Here is a 19,733-nt window from a genome sequence, read left to right on the forward strand (position 1 = left end):
TACAAGATACAATGTATTTCTTCACTATATACAGGGTTGTGAAACACTCAGTGTAACAATCACAGTACTGCTTGTAGCGTCGCCAGTGGTGACCACAGATGTGTTCAACTTTGGCCATCCAACATCGCGATGATGCCCTGATGACATCACATCACGACATATTACAAAATTATTTTGCTGAATATCCTTGACATTTTCGGAATAATCAGTACAAAAACTCCTCATCTGAGATGATGTCACCTTCCAGAACACTTAAAATTCTAAGTTCATGAAGTATGAAGTCAAACACTACAAAGCTGATTCATTCATTCATTCATTCATTCATTCATTCATTCATTCATTCATTCATTCATTCATTCATTCGTCACTTGTTGCATCAGACACTGGTACACTATTATCTGTGATCAGGTTGTGTGGTCCTACAGGAACAGTGGCCCTGCTGGCTTCACTATTGTGCAGACAGGCTGTGTTGCCTCGGTCTTATTGTTCCTCAATTTTGTTCAATTTCACTTATTCCACATCAGCTGTTCGTCTCCATCTTGAGCTGTGTGATTTTCTTCATGAGGTCAGCAATCTCCTCTCCTCTGTAACAGAAGAACTCGAGTTAGCGAACATTCTCTTAGTTACATCCCAAGGGCAGACACCTTCCAAACCTTCCCACTAGACCACTGGACCAGTGAGTGGACAATAATTGGTAGTCTTGTCTGTACTTTACTGGCCCAAAATAACATAGATTTGCTTAACTATCAATACAAAAATCAATAGCCACCAGGAACACTGCAAACTTATCATTTAGTGGACCTGATGAATTTTTGATACCAAGGGACCAAAGGACCCGTGTAAATTTTGCACAAAACAACCTATGTCAGCAATACGATCTGTTGGATAAATGACATATCACAATGTGCATGTGTAACAAGTGTGTGCAATCCAGTGGTAGTTTTCTGAACGAGGTATGACAGATCAAACTCAACGGCCACATATTTGTAATGTTCAAAGGAAGAGGGGACGCCTGCACTTTACCCAAGGATGAGAAGGAAAATGTAAGAGTGGACACCAACAATTCAGTTGTTCTATGTCTCACATTAACTGTTTCGTCAACTTTGCAAATAGATTTGCCATGTACACTAACAGACAGTATACTAACAGATGCCATAAGTATTTTCAGAAAACAAAATAAAACTGTTTTCTATTTTTCAACTTGTATTCCTAAACAAGACTATGAATATGTGAGGTAAGGGAGGTAACTACTGCTTACTCCTGTTTGAGAATGTGTTGCAGCTGACCAATCTGTGCCTTCTGTATTGCTGGACTTCCTGGGCCTTGTCGATCACCTGCAGCAGTCCGTGCCTGGAAGTCCTGCTTGATCTTCACCTGGAGTCATGCACAGAAGTCATGTCAGCTGGTTTTAACACAAACGCTGGTAAAATCTGCATTATCACCTTATCTGAATTTTCCCTTCTTTGTAAACATTGGAAACTTCAATCATACATTGTATATTTACATACTTATCCTATCTCACATTATGTATCTCTCCTCTTCATCTACTGCTATGCATAGAAACGTGCTATGAGCAAAGTTAGATCAAATCGTACTGGCCTCTAACCACCCGACCTCTGCCCCCACCCTGACATCGGCACCTGTCAATGATCTCTATGCTCATGCTGTATGCTCAGATGATCACATGATGGTCTGTGTCTGTCATTCTCATTTTAGAGCTTTCTGTAATTGTCATGTGTGGCAGGTTGGGTGGGCATCCATTGCGTGAGACAGGATAAGTATATACAATATATAATTAAAATTTCCAAATTTTTAAACGTATCTCTCACGATATACATTATCCCACAGTTGGCAGGATGGCCGCAGATTATCCTGACAACTCTGCAAACATGAGCATAACACAAGGAGGCCAGGAGAAGCACCGGCTCGCAATAAGCTACTCCAAACTTGTGATGGGCCGGTTCAAAGTACCCCTTGACTTATACAGCACAAATTCAAAGGAGTGGTTGCTCCCGAATTATGGTTTTCAGCCACAACTTTTGTCAAACAAAGGGATGTAGTTTGGCAAAGTAGGTCCTGCAGCCCCACGATTTATCAGGTGACCCCAGTGATCTGGCCAGTCCCTGCCCGAGGTGGAGACGAGACTGACAATGGGAGAGGGCAAGAAGCATGTGGCTGTAACAAACACTCGACGCCTGATGCCTCCTCAAGAAAATCTTCATTAGGAGATCGGAACAGAGATCTACGTACAGAGATCTACGTTTTTTTACGATGTTCTGTCCTGGGTCGTTTTGATGAAGATGGACCCTCATCCGATCTCTGACGAACGTCAACTAGCTTCTCAGAAAAGGCATCGTCATCGAGGCCAATACAAAGAGTGCACTGATGTGACCATTCCCAACGGTCCAAACAATCTACCCACATAGCATGCTAAAATACTCATAAAAAGAAACGCATAGGTAGTATTTTTCCGCGTAACTTTTTGAATTTGAATCATTGGTGTCTATGTAATCATTTGTATATCTATGGTGAATGCTGTCTGCAAACATTTCCGAGTTTGAATCCATTGTCATTGAGGACAACTTGCCAAAACACACCAAAATCTGTTTCCTTCAATAAATACAATAAATTGTGAACGGGAAGAAATTCATGCGTTTCCTTTTGTGCACACAGTCCATGCATCATTTTTCAATAAATTTTGGGGGTGGGTTTCAATGCTCTTGCGACAGTTGACAATTTTAAATTTGGTGTTAATGTCATGTGTTGACTTACTGAGGCTCAGTGCAACAATGTGACTGGTCATTTGGAGGCTGGGGAGTCTCAGTCTGCGATTTCAAGGCAATCACAGAGTACCATAGCAAGACTTTGACATCACTACCAGCAGCAAGGGTCAACACATGATCACCCCAGGTCAGGTCGACCCCGTGTGACCACATGCGCTCAGGACAGGTTTATTCAGCTTCGACATTTGTGGAACAGGTTCACCACAGCTTCTGCCACAACATCCTCATCAGACTGTGAGGAACACCTTACGTGAGGCTGGTATTCGTTCCAGAGGACCTTTGCGAGGACATGTCCTTCCACGTTAACATCGGCAACAACGCAGACAGTGGTGTTGCAACATCTCCCATGGCCATTGCAAAGGTAGAGGACTGTTATCTTCAGTGATGAGTAACTTTACATGCTGTGACATCCGGACGGAAGAGCACTTTCACATCGACATCATAACAAATGCTACATTGCAAATTGTGGCCAGGAAGTGGACAGATTTGGTGGTCACAGTGTCATATTGGGCTGCTTGTGGCCTTGAAGGAAGAGTACAAACTCATTCCCAGGCACTTCATCCGGAATCTGCTTCAGTCTATGGGATCCTCCTTGAAACAGCACTCAGATTTGTCAGAGGAAACAAAACACACATCCACATGGTGTAGTGACAAGAAAGAGAATGACAGGCACAGACCCTCACGTGATCATCTGAGCATGAGCATAGAGATGATTGACAGGTGCCAATGTCAGGTCGGGGTTAGAGGTTGGGTGGTTAGAGGCCAGTAAGATTTGATTCAACTTATCTCATAGCATGTTTCCACAAATGGTCGTAGAGGAAGAGCAGAGCTACATAAGGTGAGATAGGATATGTTTAAAAATTATATGTGTCTTCTTACATCAGAAAAAGACTGGCCTAATGCAAATATTTCGAGCACTCACAAATTCTTTTGCACACTTATGTAGATATTTTACAATTGTGCCATTGAGGTACATCATAAAACATGTATACATCAGCACTCTGTAGGGCTTCAATGACAGCACATGGAGCCTTTCAACCAATATAAACAAACTATATCTTCAACCAATGTAAACTAACTACATCTTCAACCAATGTAAACAAACTGTATCTTCAACCGATGTAAACAAACTAGATCTTCAACCAATGTAAACAAACTATATCTTCAACCAATGTAAAGTAACTACATCTTCAACCAATATAAACAAACTAGATCTTCAATCACTGTAAACAAACTACATCTTCAACCAATGTAAACAAACTATATCTTCAACCAATGTAAACAAACTGTATCTTCAACCAAGGTAAACAAACTAGATCTTCAACCAATGTAAACAAACTAGATCTTCAACCAATGTAAACAAACTAGATCTTCAACCAATGTAAACAAACTGTATCTTCAACCAATGTAAACATATCATAGTTATAGGAATGGAAATAATGTGACACATTTTAGGATATTTTCTTACTAAATGTAAATCATTCCCAATTAGATGAGTCAACAAGTAAAAAATGATACAGTTGAAAAACATACAACATACTGAATGGACAGCTGCAGGTAGTACTGCAGAGAACTCTGGGTAGAAAATGAATTCAACACTGCCTGATCTGCTGATCTGATATCATGTGGTATCAGTTTGATATATGGGTGCGAGTCACATTTGTCTTACCTGCTGCAGCTTTTTAGCAAATGTGTCCAAGTTTCCCTTGAGTGTCTTCAGCTCTCTCAACATGTGTTTCTCCGCATCAGATAACATCGGCACCCGAGACTGAATCTTCCTCATGATCTGATCCAATCTAGAAAGGGAATTAAACAACCTGTTTATACAACGGAGAGATCAACGGATTAACAAGCACCTTGCTCCAAGTACAATGGGAGTATTTTCACCTCCAGCATCTTGCTATGTTTGTGGTAGAGTTTACAGATGCACATTAGCACCTTGCTTCATGATGATGCACTTTAAGCAGATTATTTTACAGTGGATACAGGCACAGACATATTTCAAGCACCTTCCTCTTCAGATAATACAGGTACAGACACAATTCATGCACTTTGTTCCATAAATGATACACTCACAGATGTCTATCAGGCATCTCATGCATGACTATGCATCCTAATATGCCTACCTACACTGGACACGCATCCAGTCGACATGTGACTGATGGGCAACCTGCATTAGATACAATGGCTGCCTACAGAAATAATACACTTGCATACTCTGGACAGTGCCTACTTACCTTCTTAGCAATGAATCCTGGCTTTCTTGTGCTGAGTTCAACTTTGAAGCCAGCCCCTCCCCCTTGTCCTGGAGGATGTTACGAGACTGGCTGAGGGAGTTGATGTCACGCTGCTGCTGTTTCTTTTGTTCATGGAGGATTCGCACCCTGCAACAAACATCCATGAGTCCATCACTTCACTCCTTGCTGTAACCGGATCTGGTCTCTTGCCATAGCTCTCTCCCTCCCCCTCCCCACCACCACCCAATCACCTGGTCAGTCCCATCCCCTCACATGGTCTTGATCTCCTGCTTGGTTATATCCTGTTTATGTTTGAACCCTCCTTGAACACATCCCTTGTCTGCCCCTCCCCGATCCCTGGTCTGCCCAACCCCTTCACCTGATCACGATCTCCTGCCTGTCCTCTTTCTGTCTGTATGTTCTCATCCTGAACTTTCCTAGTCTGCTCCACCCTCTCACTTGGTCTGCACCACATCCTCCCCTATTCTAACCTATCCATCCCATCCCCTGGTCTGCCCCGCCACTCTCTCACCTTTTCTGTCCCCATCACTCTTTCCACTCGTTATCCTGGTCAGGTCCTGCGTCTGTATGTCCTCCTCAGCAAAACTTTCTTTGCCTGTCTCATTCCCTCACCTAGAGTGCCCCACCCCCTCACCTTGTGTGCCCCACCCCCTCACCTGGTTTCAATCTCCTGTCTGGCCAGATCCTGTTTCTGTATGTACTCCTCCCTGAACACTTGGGTAGCTCGTGTCAGCAGCTGAAAACACTCCTGCTGGGATAACTCTGACTTGGGGCCAGACCTGGAAAATTACTGTGTCGTTAAGGCTGTGTATTGGTCAAAATAGCAGGGAGGAAATATTATTCAGGGGAGATAACACAGTGAGACAGAAATTATTATTTCAACTATTTTGTATAGCAATTTCCTAAAGTAAATGTGGTATGAATGGAATGAATTTCAGTGTATATTTCAGGTTCAGTTATCCAATTATCACGAAAAGACAGATGTTTTGTTTCCTATTTAAGAAAAGATAGGCATTATTCCAGTTATGTGACCATAAGCCTGAACACCTGATCATGTTGTTGCCTCAGCACTGTTGCTGAAGACCAATTTTAAGTGGAACCCACATCATGACTTACTTCAGGACTGGATGTGAGGAGTTTCTAAGGAGAATCTTGGCGATGTGTTGGTCAAACGGTTCCCGATTAAGCTGTCGGAGAGGGGAGGTAACTGCAGGGCCTGGGGAATCTGACAACAAGGACCTGGGTTCATTGAGACTGCTGCTCTTGGTGCTGAGGATAAAGACACTAGGTGTAAGAATAGCAACATACTGTAACCAAAATGATGGCATTTTAGGTCACATATTGTTATATTTGTACTTTACAGATCTCTTTTGGGTCAATTTATAAACTAGAAAATGTAAGAAATGTGTGCAGATAACAATATACTTTCACATATTTGGCACTGAACTCTGCTGAGATCCTCAAATAAATTGGTCTTTCATCTTTTGGTCACAGAGATGATTACCTCTAGTGTGTTGTATTTTTAGTCATGGTTACTTCCCAGAATCTTCCCCTCTGAGGATATTTCAGCAATACACTTGATTTGAATGCACAGATCAGTGTGTATTAGGGCTGGGACAGGTTTAACTTTTCTACACAAGCACCCCACCCCCAATTACCCTATTCTGTCCTGATACCCGCTATGCTAATTCCTGACATCAAATTTGCAACAAATGTTAAGTCTGAAAAGTGATCAAAGTGTTCTGGTGACCATGAAAATTAGGTCAAGGTCATCAAATGGTGTCTATGTAGGCTGCCATCTTTGAAGACATTAGGCATAACGGTATCTGATAACCTGTCATACTAACATGATGAAATCACTTTTTTCCATTCCAAGTATAGGGGACTTACAATCACAGGTAATTGTATATTCTTTGATGCAACTCTCACCTCAAGGGAAGTGCCACGAACTCATAGTCACTTGTCAAACTCAGCAGTGTTGGAGACAAGGATGGATCAGTGATGATATCGAGGCCAAGTATTGGAGCCGCTGGGCTGAAACACATCCAGGCATGGTTATCACTGAGCTTCTAGGGGTTTAGCAAAGAGTTAAGGATCATAAGGATCATAGTAAACTTAGGATCCTACTGATCTAGAATGGAAGGGCTTAGCATAGATCCATCAGATCTGGAATAGAGGGTAAACCACAGACTTAGGATTCTGATGATGTGGAAGGGTGGGGCATACTACAGACAAGGGATCCTACTGACCAGGACGTGAAAGACTTGGTACAGAGTATGGATCTTACTGACCAGGGCCCCATTTCAAAAAACTCTTGTAAGCCTAAGATCTCGTAACTTTTCTTGTAGCATCCGTAGCTCCTGTGTTACAGTATAGGAGGTACAATGACTACAAGAAAACTTACGAGATCTTAGGATTACGAGAGGTTTGTGAAGGATCTTACTGACCTGGATGGGAGCGGCTTGGTACAGACTAAGGATCTCACTGACCAGGATGGGAGCAACTTGGTACACACTAAGGATCTTACGAACCTGGATGGGAGAGGCAAGGTACACACTAAGGATCTTACTAACCTGGATGGGAGTGGCTTGGTACAGACTAAGGATCTTACTAACCTGGATGGGAGAGGCAAGGTACAGACTAAGGATCTTACTAACCTGGATGGGAGAGGCAAGGTACAGACTAAGGATCTTACTGACCTGGATGGGAGCGGCAAAGTACAGACTAAGGATCTTACTAACCTAGATGGGAGGGGCAAGGTACAGACTAAGGATATTACTAACCTGGATGGGAGAGGCAAGGTACAGACTAAGGATCTTACTAACCTAGATGGGAGTAGCAAGGTACAGACTAAGGATCTTACTAACCTGGATGGGAGTGGCAAGGTACAGACTAAGGATCTTACTAACCTAGATGGGAGAGGCAAGGTACTCACTAAGGATCTTACTAACCTAGATGGGAGAGGCAAGGTACAGACTAAGGATCTTACTAACCTAGATGGGAGTGGCAAGGTACAGACTAAGGATCTTACTAACCTGGATGGGAGTGGCAAGGTACAGACTAAGGATCTTACTAGCCTGGATGGGAGTGGCAAGGTACAGACTAAGGATCTTACTAACCTAGATGGGAGAGGCAAGGTACTCACTAAGGATCTTACTAACCTAGATGGGAGAGGCTTGGTACAGACTAAGGATATTACTAACCTGGATGGGAGTGGCAAGGTACAGACTAAGGATCTTACTAACCTGGATGGGAGTGGCAAGGTACAGACTAAGGATCTTACTAGCCTGGATGGGAGTGGCAAGGTACAGACTAAGGATCTTACTAACCTGGATGGGAGAGGCAAGGTACTCACTAAGGATCTTACTAACCTAGATGGGAGAGGCTTGGTACAGACTAAGGATATTACTAACCTGGATGGGAGAGGCAAGGTACAGACTAAGGATCTTACTAACCTAGATGGGAGCGGCAAAGTACAGACTAAGGATCTTACTAACCTCGATGGGAGTGGCAAGGTACAGACTAAGGATATTACTAACCTAGATGGGAGAGGCAAGGTACAGACTAAGGATCTTACTAACCTAGATGTGAGTGGCAAGGTACAGACTAAGGATCTTACTAACCTCGATGGGAGTGGCAAGGTACAGACTAAGGATCTTACTAACCTGGATGGGAGAGGCAAGGTACTCACTAAGGATCTTACTAACCTAGATGGGAGAGGCAAGGTACAGACTAAGGATCTTACTAACCTAGATGGGAGTGGCAAGGTACAGACTAAGGATCTTACTAACCTGGATGGGAGTGGCAAGGTACAGACTAAGGATCTTACTAACCTAGATGGGAGAGGCAAGGTACTCACTAAGGATATTACTAACCTGGATGGGAGAGGCAAGGTACAGACTAAGAATCTTACTAACCTGGATGGGAGTGGCAAGGTACAGACTAAGGATCTTACTAACCTAGATGGGAGTGGCAACGTACAGACTAAGGATCTTACTAACCTAGATGGGAGAGGCAAGGTACTCACTAAGGATCTTACTAACCTAGATGGGAGAGGCTTGGTACAGACTAAGGATATTACTAACCTGGATGGGAGAGGCAAGGTACAGACTAAGGATCTTACAAACCTGGATGGGAGAGGCTTGGTACAGACTAAGGATCTTACTAACCTGGATGGGAGTGGCTTGGTACAGACCAAGTGTTCTACCACACACTCCTGGTTGTGAGGAAGACTTGATTCATTGTTATCACCTGAAACAGATGAACCAAATTTGAAAAACTGGTCAGCAGTTTGCAGTAACAATCATTAAACTAAAAACAAATACCTCCCCCCCCACCCCCACCCCAAACACACACACACACAACCACCCATACAGCTGGGTTGATCTGCCTTGACAGGTTCTTTCTGTTACACTTTCCTGAATACTTTTCCTGCTGACCTCGTCACATGGTCTGCTCCACGCTCTCACATGGTCTGCACCATCCTCTCACATGGTCTGCCCCACCCTCTCACATGGTTAGATCCACCCTCTTTAATGGTCTGCACCATTCTCTCACATGGTCTGCACAATCCCCTCACATGGTCTGCTCCACCCTCTCACATTGTCTGTACCACCCTCTCTAATGGTCTGTACCACCCTCTCTAATGGTCTGCACCATCCTCCCTCATGGTCTGCCCCACCCTCTCACATGATCTGCACCACTCTCTCAAATGGTCTGCACCACCCCCTCACATGGTCAGCTCCACCCCCTCACATGGTCTGCTGACTCCCTCTCACAGGGTCTGCCCCACCCCCTCATATGGTCTGCTCCATCCATCACATGGTCTGCTGATTCCCTTAATCTCCTGCCTGGTTATGTCCTGTTTCTAAATGTACTCCTTGACCACTTCCCTTGTCTGCCCTTCCCCCTGATCTGCCCCATCCCCTCACCTGGCCTGTTGACCCTCTCACCTGGTCTGCCCCAACCTCTCAGAGTCTGCTGAACCTCTCACCTGGTTATGCCCTGTACTCCCATAACACTTAGCTTGTCTGCTGACTGCCTCCCCAATTCTTGCCAAACCCCCTCACCTGGTCTGCCCCATCCCTTCATCTGGTCAGCTCCATCCCCACACCAGGTCAGCCCCACTCCCTCACCTAGTCTGGTCTTGATCTCAAAGTCACAACCACTACAGCCACTGGGTCACCCAGTATGACAAGCACACTCTCTAGCCCCAAATCCCCTCAGGCATGCAAGGGCAGTTGTGACGCTTAGTGATTAAAGCATTTGCTCATCCCACTGAAGACCAGGTTTGATTCCCCCCATGGTCAAAATGTGTGAAGCCAATTTCTGGTGTCTCCCATCATATTGCTGGAATATTGATACAAGTGGCATCACAGGCCTGTCCCTAACACAACAGACTCACCTGTAAGGAACCTGTGCACACAGCTGAGCCACGGTAAAGCCACACTGTGGACTCCAGCACCATGGCAACAGTGGTAACGGGTTGATGTGCACGGATCTGAAACAGAAAAACGTCAAATATTCGCTATTTTGTTGTTCACCTGACAACAATATACAGAACAAAGAAATCATAACATGAACATTGAGCATTATCAGTTACATAATTTCACATAATGATGCAACAGTACCAAACTAAGTCAAATAAACATAAGAATAAATCCATAATAAATATGATCTATTCTGTACAACTAATTACTTATTCTGTGAGTGTGGAGAATGTATGTATGGACTAAGGCATTACATAAAACTGTCTCAAGAAGGTCATTAAATATAATAATGACAGAATGATACATTGCAATATCCCAATATTCACCAATGCTAACAGGTTTTTCCGACACGTTTATGCGCAACCTGACAAGTGAGCCACGACACACCTAGGCTTCATGGCCTTCCAGATTCAATTCCAACCGCACTGTCAACACCCAGACTTAACACCGCATAAACACAGTTAATTTATTGCACAATACCACTAATACATGCATGATGACCTGACACAAGGTCAAACAATGAAAGGAACTCTTCAGATATGAAGAATGATTTGTCTTGTTTTGTTCTAGCGGTCAAAGGTGAAGATCAGACACTCCACATGAACACGTCAACTCGTCAATTCTGACATGTCGTGGATTTACAACACATAAAACTTGGGAAAGACGAACAATTGGTGACAATAGGAAATAAAAGTATCACCCATAATGCCATTCACAAAAGAATAATTGTTCTTAAGGAAACTTTCCCAATTTAAAAACCCCTAGCATATTAAAACATGAGAACAACTATTTCATGTGAACATGAAGTTTGTTCTTGCACGGTCAGCCGACGCTGACAGGCGGTAGCACCTGAGCTACATCAGTCATATCGGCTGGCAGGACCATACTTGTTTATCCTGAACAGGTGACATCCCATCCAGGTCTGCCATATTCATAAAGCGGCATTTATGTTTAGTAGGAAAACATGCATCCGTTATACCTCTATTTTAAGAGAGACATTTGCATAATATGCAACCCAACACCCATTTATTCTGAATTACAGAAAACTTTTAACTGTACGTAATTGACAGCAGCATCTTCACTTACAGTAGGATCTAACCATCATGAAGACTCTTAGTCTCTTAATATAATATATAATTTTAAAAGAAGCCTACTTATATTGTAAGGAAATCTAGACTTGCTTCATTTTGGGCTTTAGTACTACAGACAGGGCTAGGTGGTAGGGAAAATAACGTGGTTCATTTACTGAGACAGACTGGCCATCATGTATTATCTTTCTTTAGTAACAGAGTTTTGTTTTGACAAACACATTGTCTATTTTAACCCCCATCATGTGTTCAGTCAGAATCTAGTACAGGGCGCTCATTTTCACCCTAATCATCCGATAGTTTTCAGTTAATGTTAATGGATGGCATTTATGACTGTTAGCTCTAGGAGAGCTTCGAAAATTTACGCCCTTTCCCATATTTAGACAGTAAGGTGTGCAAGGGATTTATTCCCCCGACCTAACCACACAGCCACTCCAAATTATATGTTTTCTGGATGCAAATATATTCATTTCAAGTGTTAATGATCAAAAGCTGTAATGAATAAATAATTATTCATCATTGCCCGCTAGTTTAGAAACATTTCATTCATTAAAACTTCATTTTCAAGAAATATTGTGGTTTGATCTGATTGTAGTTTTGTTGCATTCTTGGTTCTAGGAGGATGAGCAGCCAAGTTACCTTCTTTTGGCTGTGGGCCCCACGACGGGTGTTCAAACAAGACAAAAATTAAGTTTTTTGTTTTGTAAATGTTTGATTTAAAATATCTTGATAACAGGGGTTTTCAGCGATGTATGGCAAAAACATAATTTTTATCTTTAATGTTTTTATTTCATTTAATGTTTTTATTTCACTAACCTTGAGTGATAAAGGATATATTCATCTATTTCACATAAGAATATCAGGTGTTTTCTGAAAACATTGTGTTGATGGCATGGTTTGATGTAACTGTTGCCGCTTTTGTTATGGGTTTTGACAATGAGCCATACTTTTAGCTCCGCACTGTGAAGCAGTGATCACATGGCTTTCTATTTAAATATTGAGTGAGTGAGTGAGTTTAGCTCTACGTCGCACTCAGCAATATTCCAGCTATATGGCGGTGGTCTGTAAATAATCGAGTCTTGACCAGACAATCCAGTGATCAACAACATGAGCATCAATCTGCGCAGTTGGGGACTGATTACATGTGTCAACCAAGTGAGTGAGCCTGACCACCCAATCCCGTTAGTCACCTCTTACAACAAGCATAGTCGCCTTTTATGGCAAGCATGGGTTGCTGAAGGCCTGTTTTACCCTGGGACCTTTACAGGTCATTTAAATATTCAGTGCCATCAGTAGGTGACTGAGCATAACGAAGTTTTGCCAAAAATTTAATGTAATATAGACAATTGATTTTGCATCTGAAGTGGTATTAATGATCTCCTGTTAAAAATATTGATGCTTGTTTGCTTTGTATAAAACATAACTTCCGGATTTCTTACAGAAAAGAGTAATAAACATATAGAATTTCATACTAGTCCATTAGGATGTTTTGCATTGAATGCGAAGATGTCATGGAAGGGCAGAGAAACAATGTGTTCGAAAAATGAGTTGTTTTTCGCTCCCATAACATCTCTGAGTTCAGTTCAATACAAAGCATCCAACTGCACAACTATCACGTTCTATATACCATGTTACGTTGCATTAATACGTTACTTTATGAAAGAAAAGATAGACTGACCGTAAGGGTTCAACATGGAATCTTGGGTGCACTACGAAAATTGACGTCATCCGTATCGCAGCCCTGTATTACAAAGGATACTAAACGACCTTTGGTGTAATACCATTTTCATTAAACTACTTAATGATTTGGTATCAAACGAGCAAAAGCGACAGAAACTGACAGAAACTGTGGCGAAATTGCCTAGAATGTGAGGACTCTCAGCTTTCCATGAGTCAAGCAAGGTCTAGTAAATTTGCGACAATCACATTAGCATTGTAACGCCATAACCTTGAACCATTTTCAGGCGAGTAATAATATCCTTTATTATCCATACAGTGAAACATAACCGAGTACATAAAAATCATATGTTGCATACGTGTAATAAACCCTTAAACAAATTTCATTGGTCAGTTATCTGACCATTTCCTCCATGACCCCACTGGAATGTGGAACTACTTTTTTCATTCATAACTTTTTACTACAAATTTACGATGAATGTTCAGTCTTGCTACTACGAGAACAAACCAATGAAATGCTATCAAATACAAAACATTACAAACAAGCAATTTTTCACACACCGGGTTTATTGATATGAGATTTCAAGAAAAGGTAAAAATAAATTTGGCTCAATGAAGCCAATGCACAAAAACATGCAATGCCTTGTCTACTGATGTTGTTCACACTATCTTCGGAGGTCCAATATATGGGGGGACATTCCACATCAAAATTGACAAGTCTTTTATGGCAGTGAGTGAGACCGAGCCGTTACAAACTGTCGCCGTGTTTCTCGCTCTCCTCTCATTGACTCTTCTGATGACGAAAAACTTTCCCATTAACAATGTTTCCAGTTATACAATTCTTACAGTTACTTAAGTCGATTCCAATTCAAAATGTGTTTGTATTTTTTGTCTTCGTGCAAGAGTACCTTGTCAACATGTTGCACTCTTTTCTTAGTAGCATTACACAGGGAGTTTATGCCCATATTGCCCATATTACGTACGCGGCCTTGACCTTTACGTCAAGTGACAACAGCTGATTTCGTTTTACATGGAGTTGTTTAGAAATACAAAGTTAGATACAAATGGATAATAAAGAAATTAACACACTTGTGCGTGTGTCATACTGTTTTTACGGAACTCGTGTCAGAAAAATCCATATTTTCTGACACTCGTTGCTTAAAAACAATATGACACACTCACCCGTGTATTAATCTCTCTTTTTACAAGGGTATATAATAATTATTCACCATGGTCTGCTAGTTTCTATGGTCTGTTGTGATTTTAACTTTGTTGCATTCTTAATTCTGTACAAGACCGAGGGTCCTGTCACTCAATACATACCAAAGCAGAACTCAAGTGTAACATTTCACCCTACAGACTGCCCAACACTCAGTATTTACATGCTGAACTCAACATATTTTTGTACTACATGGTAATATATTTTATGTAAATGCCTACTGCATTTTAATAGGAAATATGTAACAAAATATAGCAATGATTCATCTAGACATTCTTGGAGTACAATGTTACTCAGAAGTCGGGGGTGGGGGGAAGGGGAAGGGAGAAAGAGGGTAAACTATAGAGGACAATATTAGTGATAATGATTTATCTCGATTTCTCTGGTAAAGACATTTGGGGAAAGATGATTCATCTAAGCTGCTCTGGTAAAGATACTTGGCCCAAGAGTAGGGGGCAATATTAGTCACAATGTTCAGGGAACAATGATAAAGGACATTATGTTACCTTCCATATAAATGTCGCTGTTTGATTGACCGAGTGCTCTTCTATTATTTTCAATGTACCCTGTGTACAGGTGAGGTGTATTGCAATACATCCCGCTGCCAATAGCAACTCATTTGGTACTTTGTGGTAGTTACTATTGTATGTCGTATGACATCAAATGATGCATGATGCACGTAAATTACCAATGTTTTGCGAATGGAAATCGATGGATTGAAGAAATCTGTTTTTGTTGTGTCATCCGCAAAATCTAGCAATGGCTACAAAAACATTTGACTGTCTTTCAATAAACGTTCAAATGTTGTCCCTATGAATTTTAAGAAGGGGAATTACATCATGGCGACCATACTAAGACAATATCTACAGAAAGAAACAGCAAGATGCAAGATTTGAATTGTTTGCTTCACACAGGTTGGCTGAAGTGTACGATCTGATACCCATGCTTCAAACAGTTCAAAATTAACACTGAGGTGTTCGGTGAGGTAAATATGTTGTTCACTTGCCCCTTGAGAGTTGACCTGATTACCTGGAAAGTATACTTACTGACAGAAACAGAATCAGAACAACTGATTCGTGAAAGCTGTCTACACTGGCACTCAAAGGGACTGAAGAAATAATCTGGATTAGTCAATGTGTTGGATTGTAGAGCTGATGATAAATGTACAAGTCACTGGAGGGACTGAGATTTACTGCAGGTGTTGCCAACTTGCCAGATTGGACAGATGCTGGTTTTAACAGATTCCACTGTATTGTGTTCACTGCTATCCTGCTGCAGTCGTTTGATGGGTATCTTTGTTGATTGTTATGTGCGTGCTAAACATGTTAATCTGAAAGATTAAATTTTCATTGTGCAACTCTTGCACAGGTTTCCTGGTAAATTAAAATAACTCGCTATCTGGACAATTTTCAGACATAACCAAAAGGTTTGTGTAAATAGGGCGTAACTGTTTATAAATGGATTGTCATGGACCTCAGAGTCAAACAAAGTTGATGCAGCATATCTATATGACTATAAAAATCAACATGCAAAGCATACCAAATTTGGCCAATTTGTTATGATAACAGAATAATGTGTCTGTTCAGACAGAAAATCAGAGAAAAGTTTGGTCATGTGATGTGCAAATTAACTGTGGCATTGACACAAGTATGCTGCAGTTCAGTGCTAAGATAGTTGTAATGAAGTTGTCTCTCATGAGTTAGTGACATGTTTCACAACTGTTTATATGACAATGATGCTAACAGTGTTCTTTTGGAACCTGAAATGAAGGACTTCAAAATTTGGTACTAAGCATGTATTTTTATCAATCCATTCACCACACACATATAGATTATATCCCAGGTTATAAACAATCAATCTGTTGTCTCGCCAGGTTCTTCTTTCACTAAGTAAACCTCTAAAGGCAGTTTCACGGGCATTCTTCATTAAATCCAGTAGATTTTCTACAGACTTGCCAACATACAGGGGAAGTTCTGAGGAATAGCCCTTGACTTTGCATTATTGCTTGTTTTGAAGACTGATATAATTTCATCTTGCGATCACTGAACATGATTGTAAAATATCAATTTATTCAAAACTTCCAATATACTTGTATTGTGCTGATATCTGGTTTCGATCCTGCAACTGTTCACTTACTAGCTTGGCCATTTTATCCACAAGGCTATGAAGAATCACTGTGAAGAATGAGACTGCTTGTCAGTAGCAACTGCATGATCCTTAGAAGATAGGTACTGCAGGCAGCCCACAATGTGGGACAGGGTGAGCGTGTGCAGAGCACATGTACTGCATGTGCAAAGCAAGGTACTGGCTGTCAGTTGCATCACAGTTGATTTCAACAGTAAATACCAAAGATTAAAATTACATCTAAGGTTGGATCAAAACCTCCTCCTTGGCCTTTCCGCCCTCACCAGTTTTCCTGGGCTTACTCTTTCAAACAAAACCTTAGAGTCGGTTTTGATCCTTTACTTAGTCAACATGCAGCTTGGTGAATCCACAATGCAGTTTACAAAGTGACCAGCCTCAACAAATGTTACCTTTAATAATTCGTATTGGACAGGAAAAATCATCTTCTATGGGCCGATCATCGTTGATGTCAGTTGTTGTGAGGGACAGTTCAAGTTCAACGCTCTCGTACACCCACAGGGTCGGTTCCAGCACAGGCTCATAGATGCTGGCATTGGGAGTAGGGCCCAGGCTGGAGTGGCCCTGCAAAATACACAATAGTAGTGATGGGTGATTGTTTGTCTCTCACCAAACTCAGCCCATGTCTGTGAGTTGAGGTAAACCCTGAACTTGTGTATTTTGTGGATCAGACTTTATCCCATTTGGTATTCACGATTATTAGAAAAAAAAAAATTTCACGAATATTGAATAAAACATGTTTTCTACATGAGATGTATGCTGTTGTTTAACTTTTTGCTGTTGCTGTTTGCTGTTGTTTCACTGCATACATTTATCACATATACTGTTCACTTGTTATTGAATTTGTTTCCCAAGTCGTGAGTGAGTTCGTGAGTGAGAGAGATAAATTTTGACTTTCAAAAATCACTCAGGGGATATACATCAGTAATGAATGCAGAGTTTTGGATAAAATCAGCCTTGACACCTTCAAAAGACACATAACTGTTTGACTTACAACAGAGTAGACTTGTGCACACCAACATTATCATGAAAGCTACTTCTTTCTGAAGAACACTCACTGAAATAGAGATGTCATCATCCTCGGTTGCCATGACCACACAGTGGTGCAGTTTTCCTTCACAAGTTGCTATGACAACTACAGGTGGGGAGATGTTGAGACAGCGGATGGTGCATGCGTCCAGGCCATAGTTGTCATCAGCGGGTGGACACATCATCAAAGGCCCTTGTACCGGGAGATGCTCGTTCCTGGAGACAAACACGTGATTCTGCAGTCTGTTACTATAAGGTTACAAGTGTGTCACAGAGCACTCAGAGATCTTAGTTGTGCCCTTTGGAATGTATGTGTGCCAACAAGAGCAATGCTATTCATCAATCTTCACCCCAGGTGAATATCACTACATGGTGAGCTAGTGCACTAGTTATATAGTGAGTGAATAGGGTTTTATGATTCTTTTAGCAATAATCCATTAATATCACCACAGGGGACACCAGAAATGGGCTTCACACACTGTACCCATGTAGGGACTTAAACTCAAGTTCAGTGTGATAGGTGAATGCCTTAACTAGCTGACTACACCAATGCCCCAATATGCAGAATTTGAAATAAGCACTACCCCGGAGGCCCAGTGCCAATTGTTATTGCATCCGGCCATCAGTTTCAAATATCTGTCTTTTTAACAAATGGAATCTGTCCCTTGTTTTTATCCCTCTAATAACGTCAGGAATCATCAATGATTCATCATGTTATGAGAATTTAATTTAACTACCTGGTATTTCAGCACTTTGCGCATAGGTCTTTAACAGGTTTTAAACATCTCTCTGCACCATAGGTTTCCTGAAATAATTTTGAAGACACAGTGTGAAACTGTGTAGTCTATTTTATTATGTTATTTTATTTATGTTTCTATTGGTTTCACTTCAACTAAATGGGCCTTCAGATTTCATTCAGAGTTTGTAGATTTTAAAGACTTGCAGGTGTTCACAGGTCCTGATGGCCAACTTGTAAATAAAAGTATTGCAAACACTCCCAATATGTATGGGAAAATTCAGATTCAGGAATATTTAAAGTCATTTGATGTCTGTACTGGAATATATCACGAACAACTAGGTAGGTAAAGATTTCAAAGGCCCTTGTACGATCCACTTTAAGCATTAGTCTAAATTGTTTTGCTTCAAATGAAGTCTTGGTGGGAAGAAAATAACAGTGCAACAGACTTGTGAAATGATTTACAATAATAAATGTAACAATTATTCATTTATATAGCACCTAGCTGTAATCAGAGGCTGATTATTACCCTGGATAACCCAAGCTGCCTGGGAGGTTCGAGAAGGTGAATAGTCACATGACTCCGGATACCCATTTTCTGCTGGGTGAACAGAGGCAAGTTTCAACAAACTCACTCACCTAAGGTGAGACCATATGAATCACAAGTGCTTCATTGTGGGGCAGGACTGAAGTCCCAAGAAACTCTCAGGAGTTAAGCTGCCAAACACGGTCGCCCATCCAAGGACACTCTGTGCTTGACATTGCTTAACTTGAACCTAAGCTCAACACACAGGACCCCACACCACCACAATGACTTGATCATGTCTAAAACTTGATCTGCAGGGTAAACTTGTTGCAGGGGTGGTTTGTTGTAACAAGGACTGGGTGGTTATGATGTGAACTGGATCATTGATATTTCATGATACATTATAGAGTTGATCACGCTACCAACCAGTGTGATTCTTCGAAGGCATTTAGAAGTTGGCGTAGTAATACAGGACAAATTTTATGGATTTATCAACCAGTGGTTTGACTGGTATGACTTCATTGTTTACAAGGAACTTTGATACGGTTGATACCCAAAACAGTCAGCCACTGTACGCCGTCCAACCCTTTGTTTGAAATCTAAGTGGTCTGCGGCATTACTACTTCAACAGTACATTGTTGTATCATGGAGTAGTCGTCTAGTTAGAGCATTCAATTGTCAAGCTGAAGAGCAGGGTTTGATTCACCACATGGGTACAATGTGAGAAGCCCATTTCTGGTCATATTGCTGGAATACTGTTAAAAGAAGCATAAAAAATAGACTCAC

The 19,733-nt window shown here is 41.4% G+C and overlaps 1 protein-coding gene across 1 annotated transcript in view; it reads right to left on the reverse strand.

Moving 5' to 3' along the window:
• The window catches only part of LOC137255291 (nucleoporin 88-like), a 29,504-nt gene continuing 9,771 nt past the window's right edge, over positions 1-19,733 (reverse strand). Inside the window, exons 5-15 of the mRNA XM_067792747.1 lie at positions 17,715-17,901; positions 17,049-17,220; positions 10,446-10,541; positions 9,211-9,292; positions 6,971-7,075; positions 6,158-6,310; positions 5,698-5,820; positions 5,021-5,167; positions 4,453-4,579; positions 1,259-1,374; positions 1-584 (exon numbers count right to left, since the gene is read on the reverse strand). Of these exons, the coding sequence (XP_067648848.1) occupies positions 521-584; positions 1,259-1,374; positions 4,453-4,579; positions 5,021-5,167; positions 5,698-5,820; positions 6,158-6,310; positions 6,971-7,075; positions 9,211-9,292; positions 10,446-10,541; positions 17,049-17,220; positions 17,715-17,901 (1,372 nt within the window). The 3' untranslated portion in view covers positions 1-520. The remainder of the gene's footprint in view (positions 585-1,258; positions 1,375-4,452; positions 4,580-5,020; positions 5,168-5,697; positions 5,821-6,157; positions 6,311-6,970; positions 7,076-9,210; positions 9,293-10,445; positions 10,542-17,048; positions 17,221-17,714; positions 17,902-19,733) is intronic.

Source organism: Haliotis asinina, chromosome 1, assembly GCF_037392515.1.
Source record: "Haliotis asinina isolate JCU_RB_2024 chromosome 1, JCU_Hal_asi_v2, whole genome shotgun sequence".
Lineage (NCBI taxonomy): Eukaryota > Metazoa > Mollusca > Gastropoda > Lepetellida > Haliotidae > Haliotis > Haliotis asinina.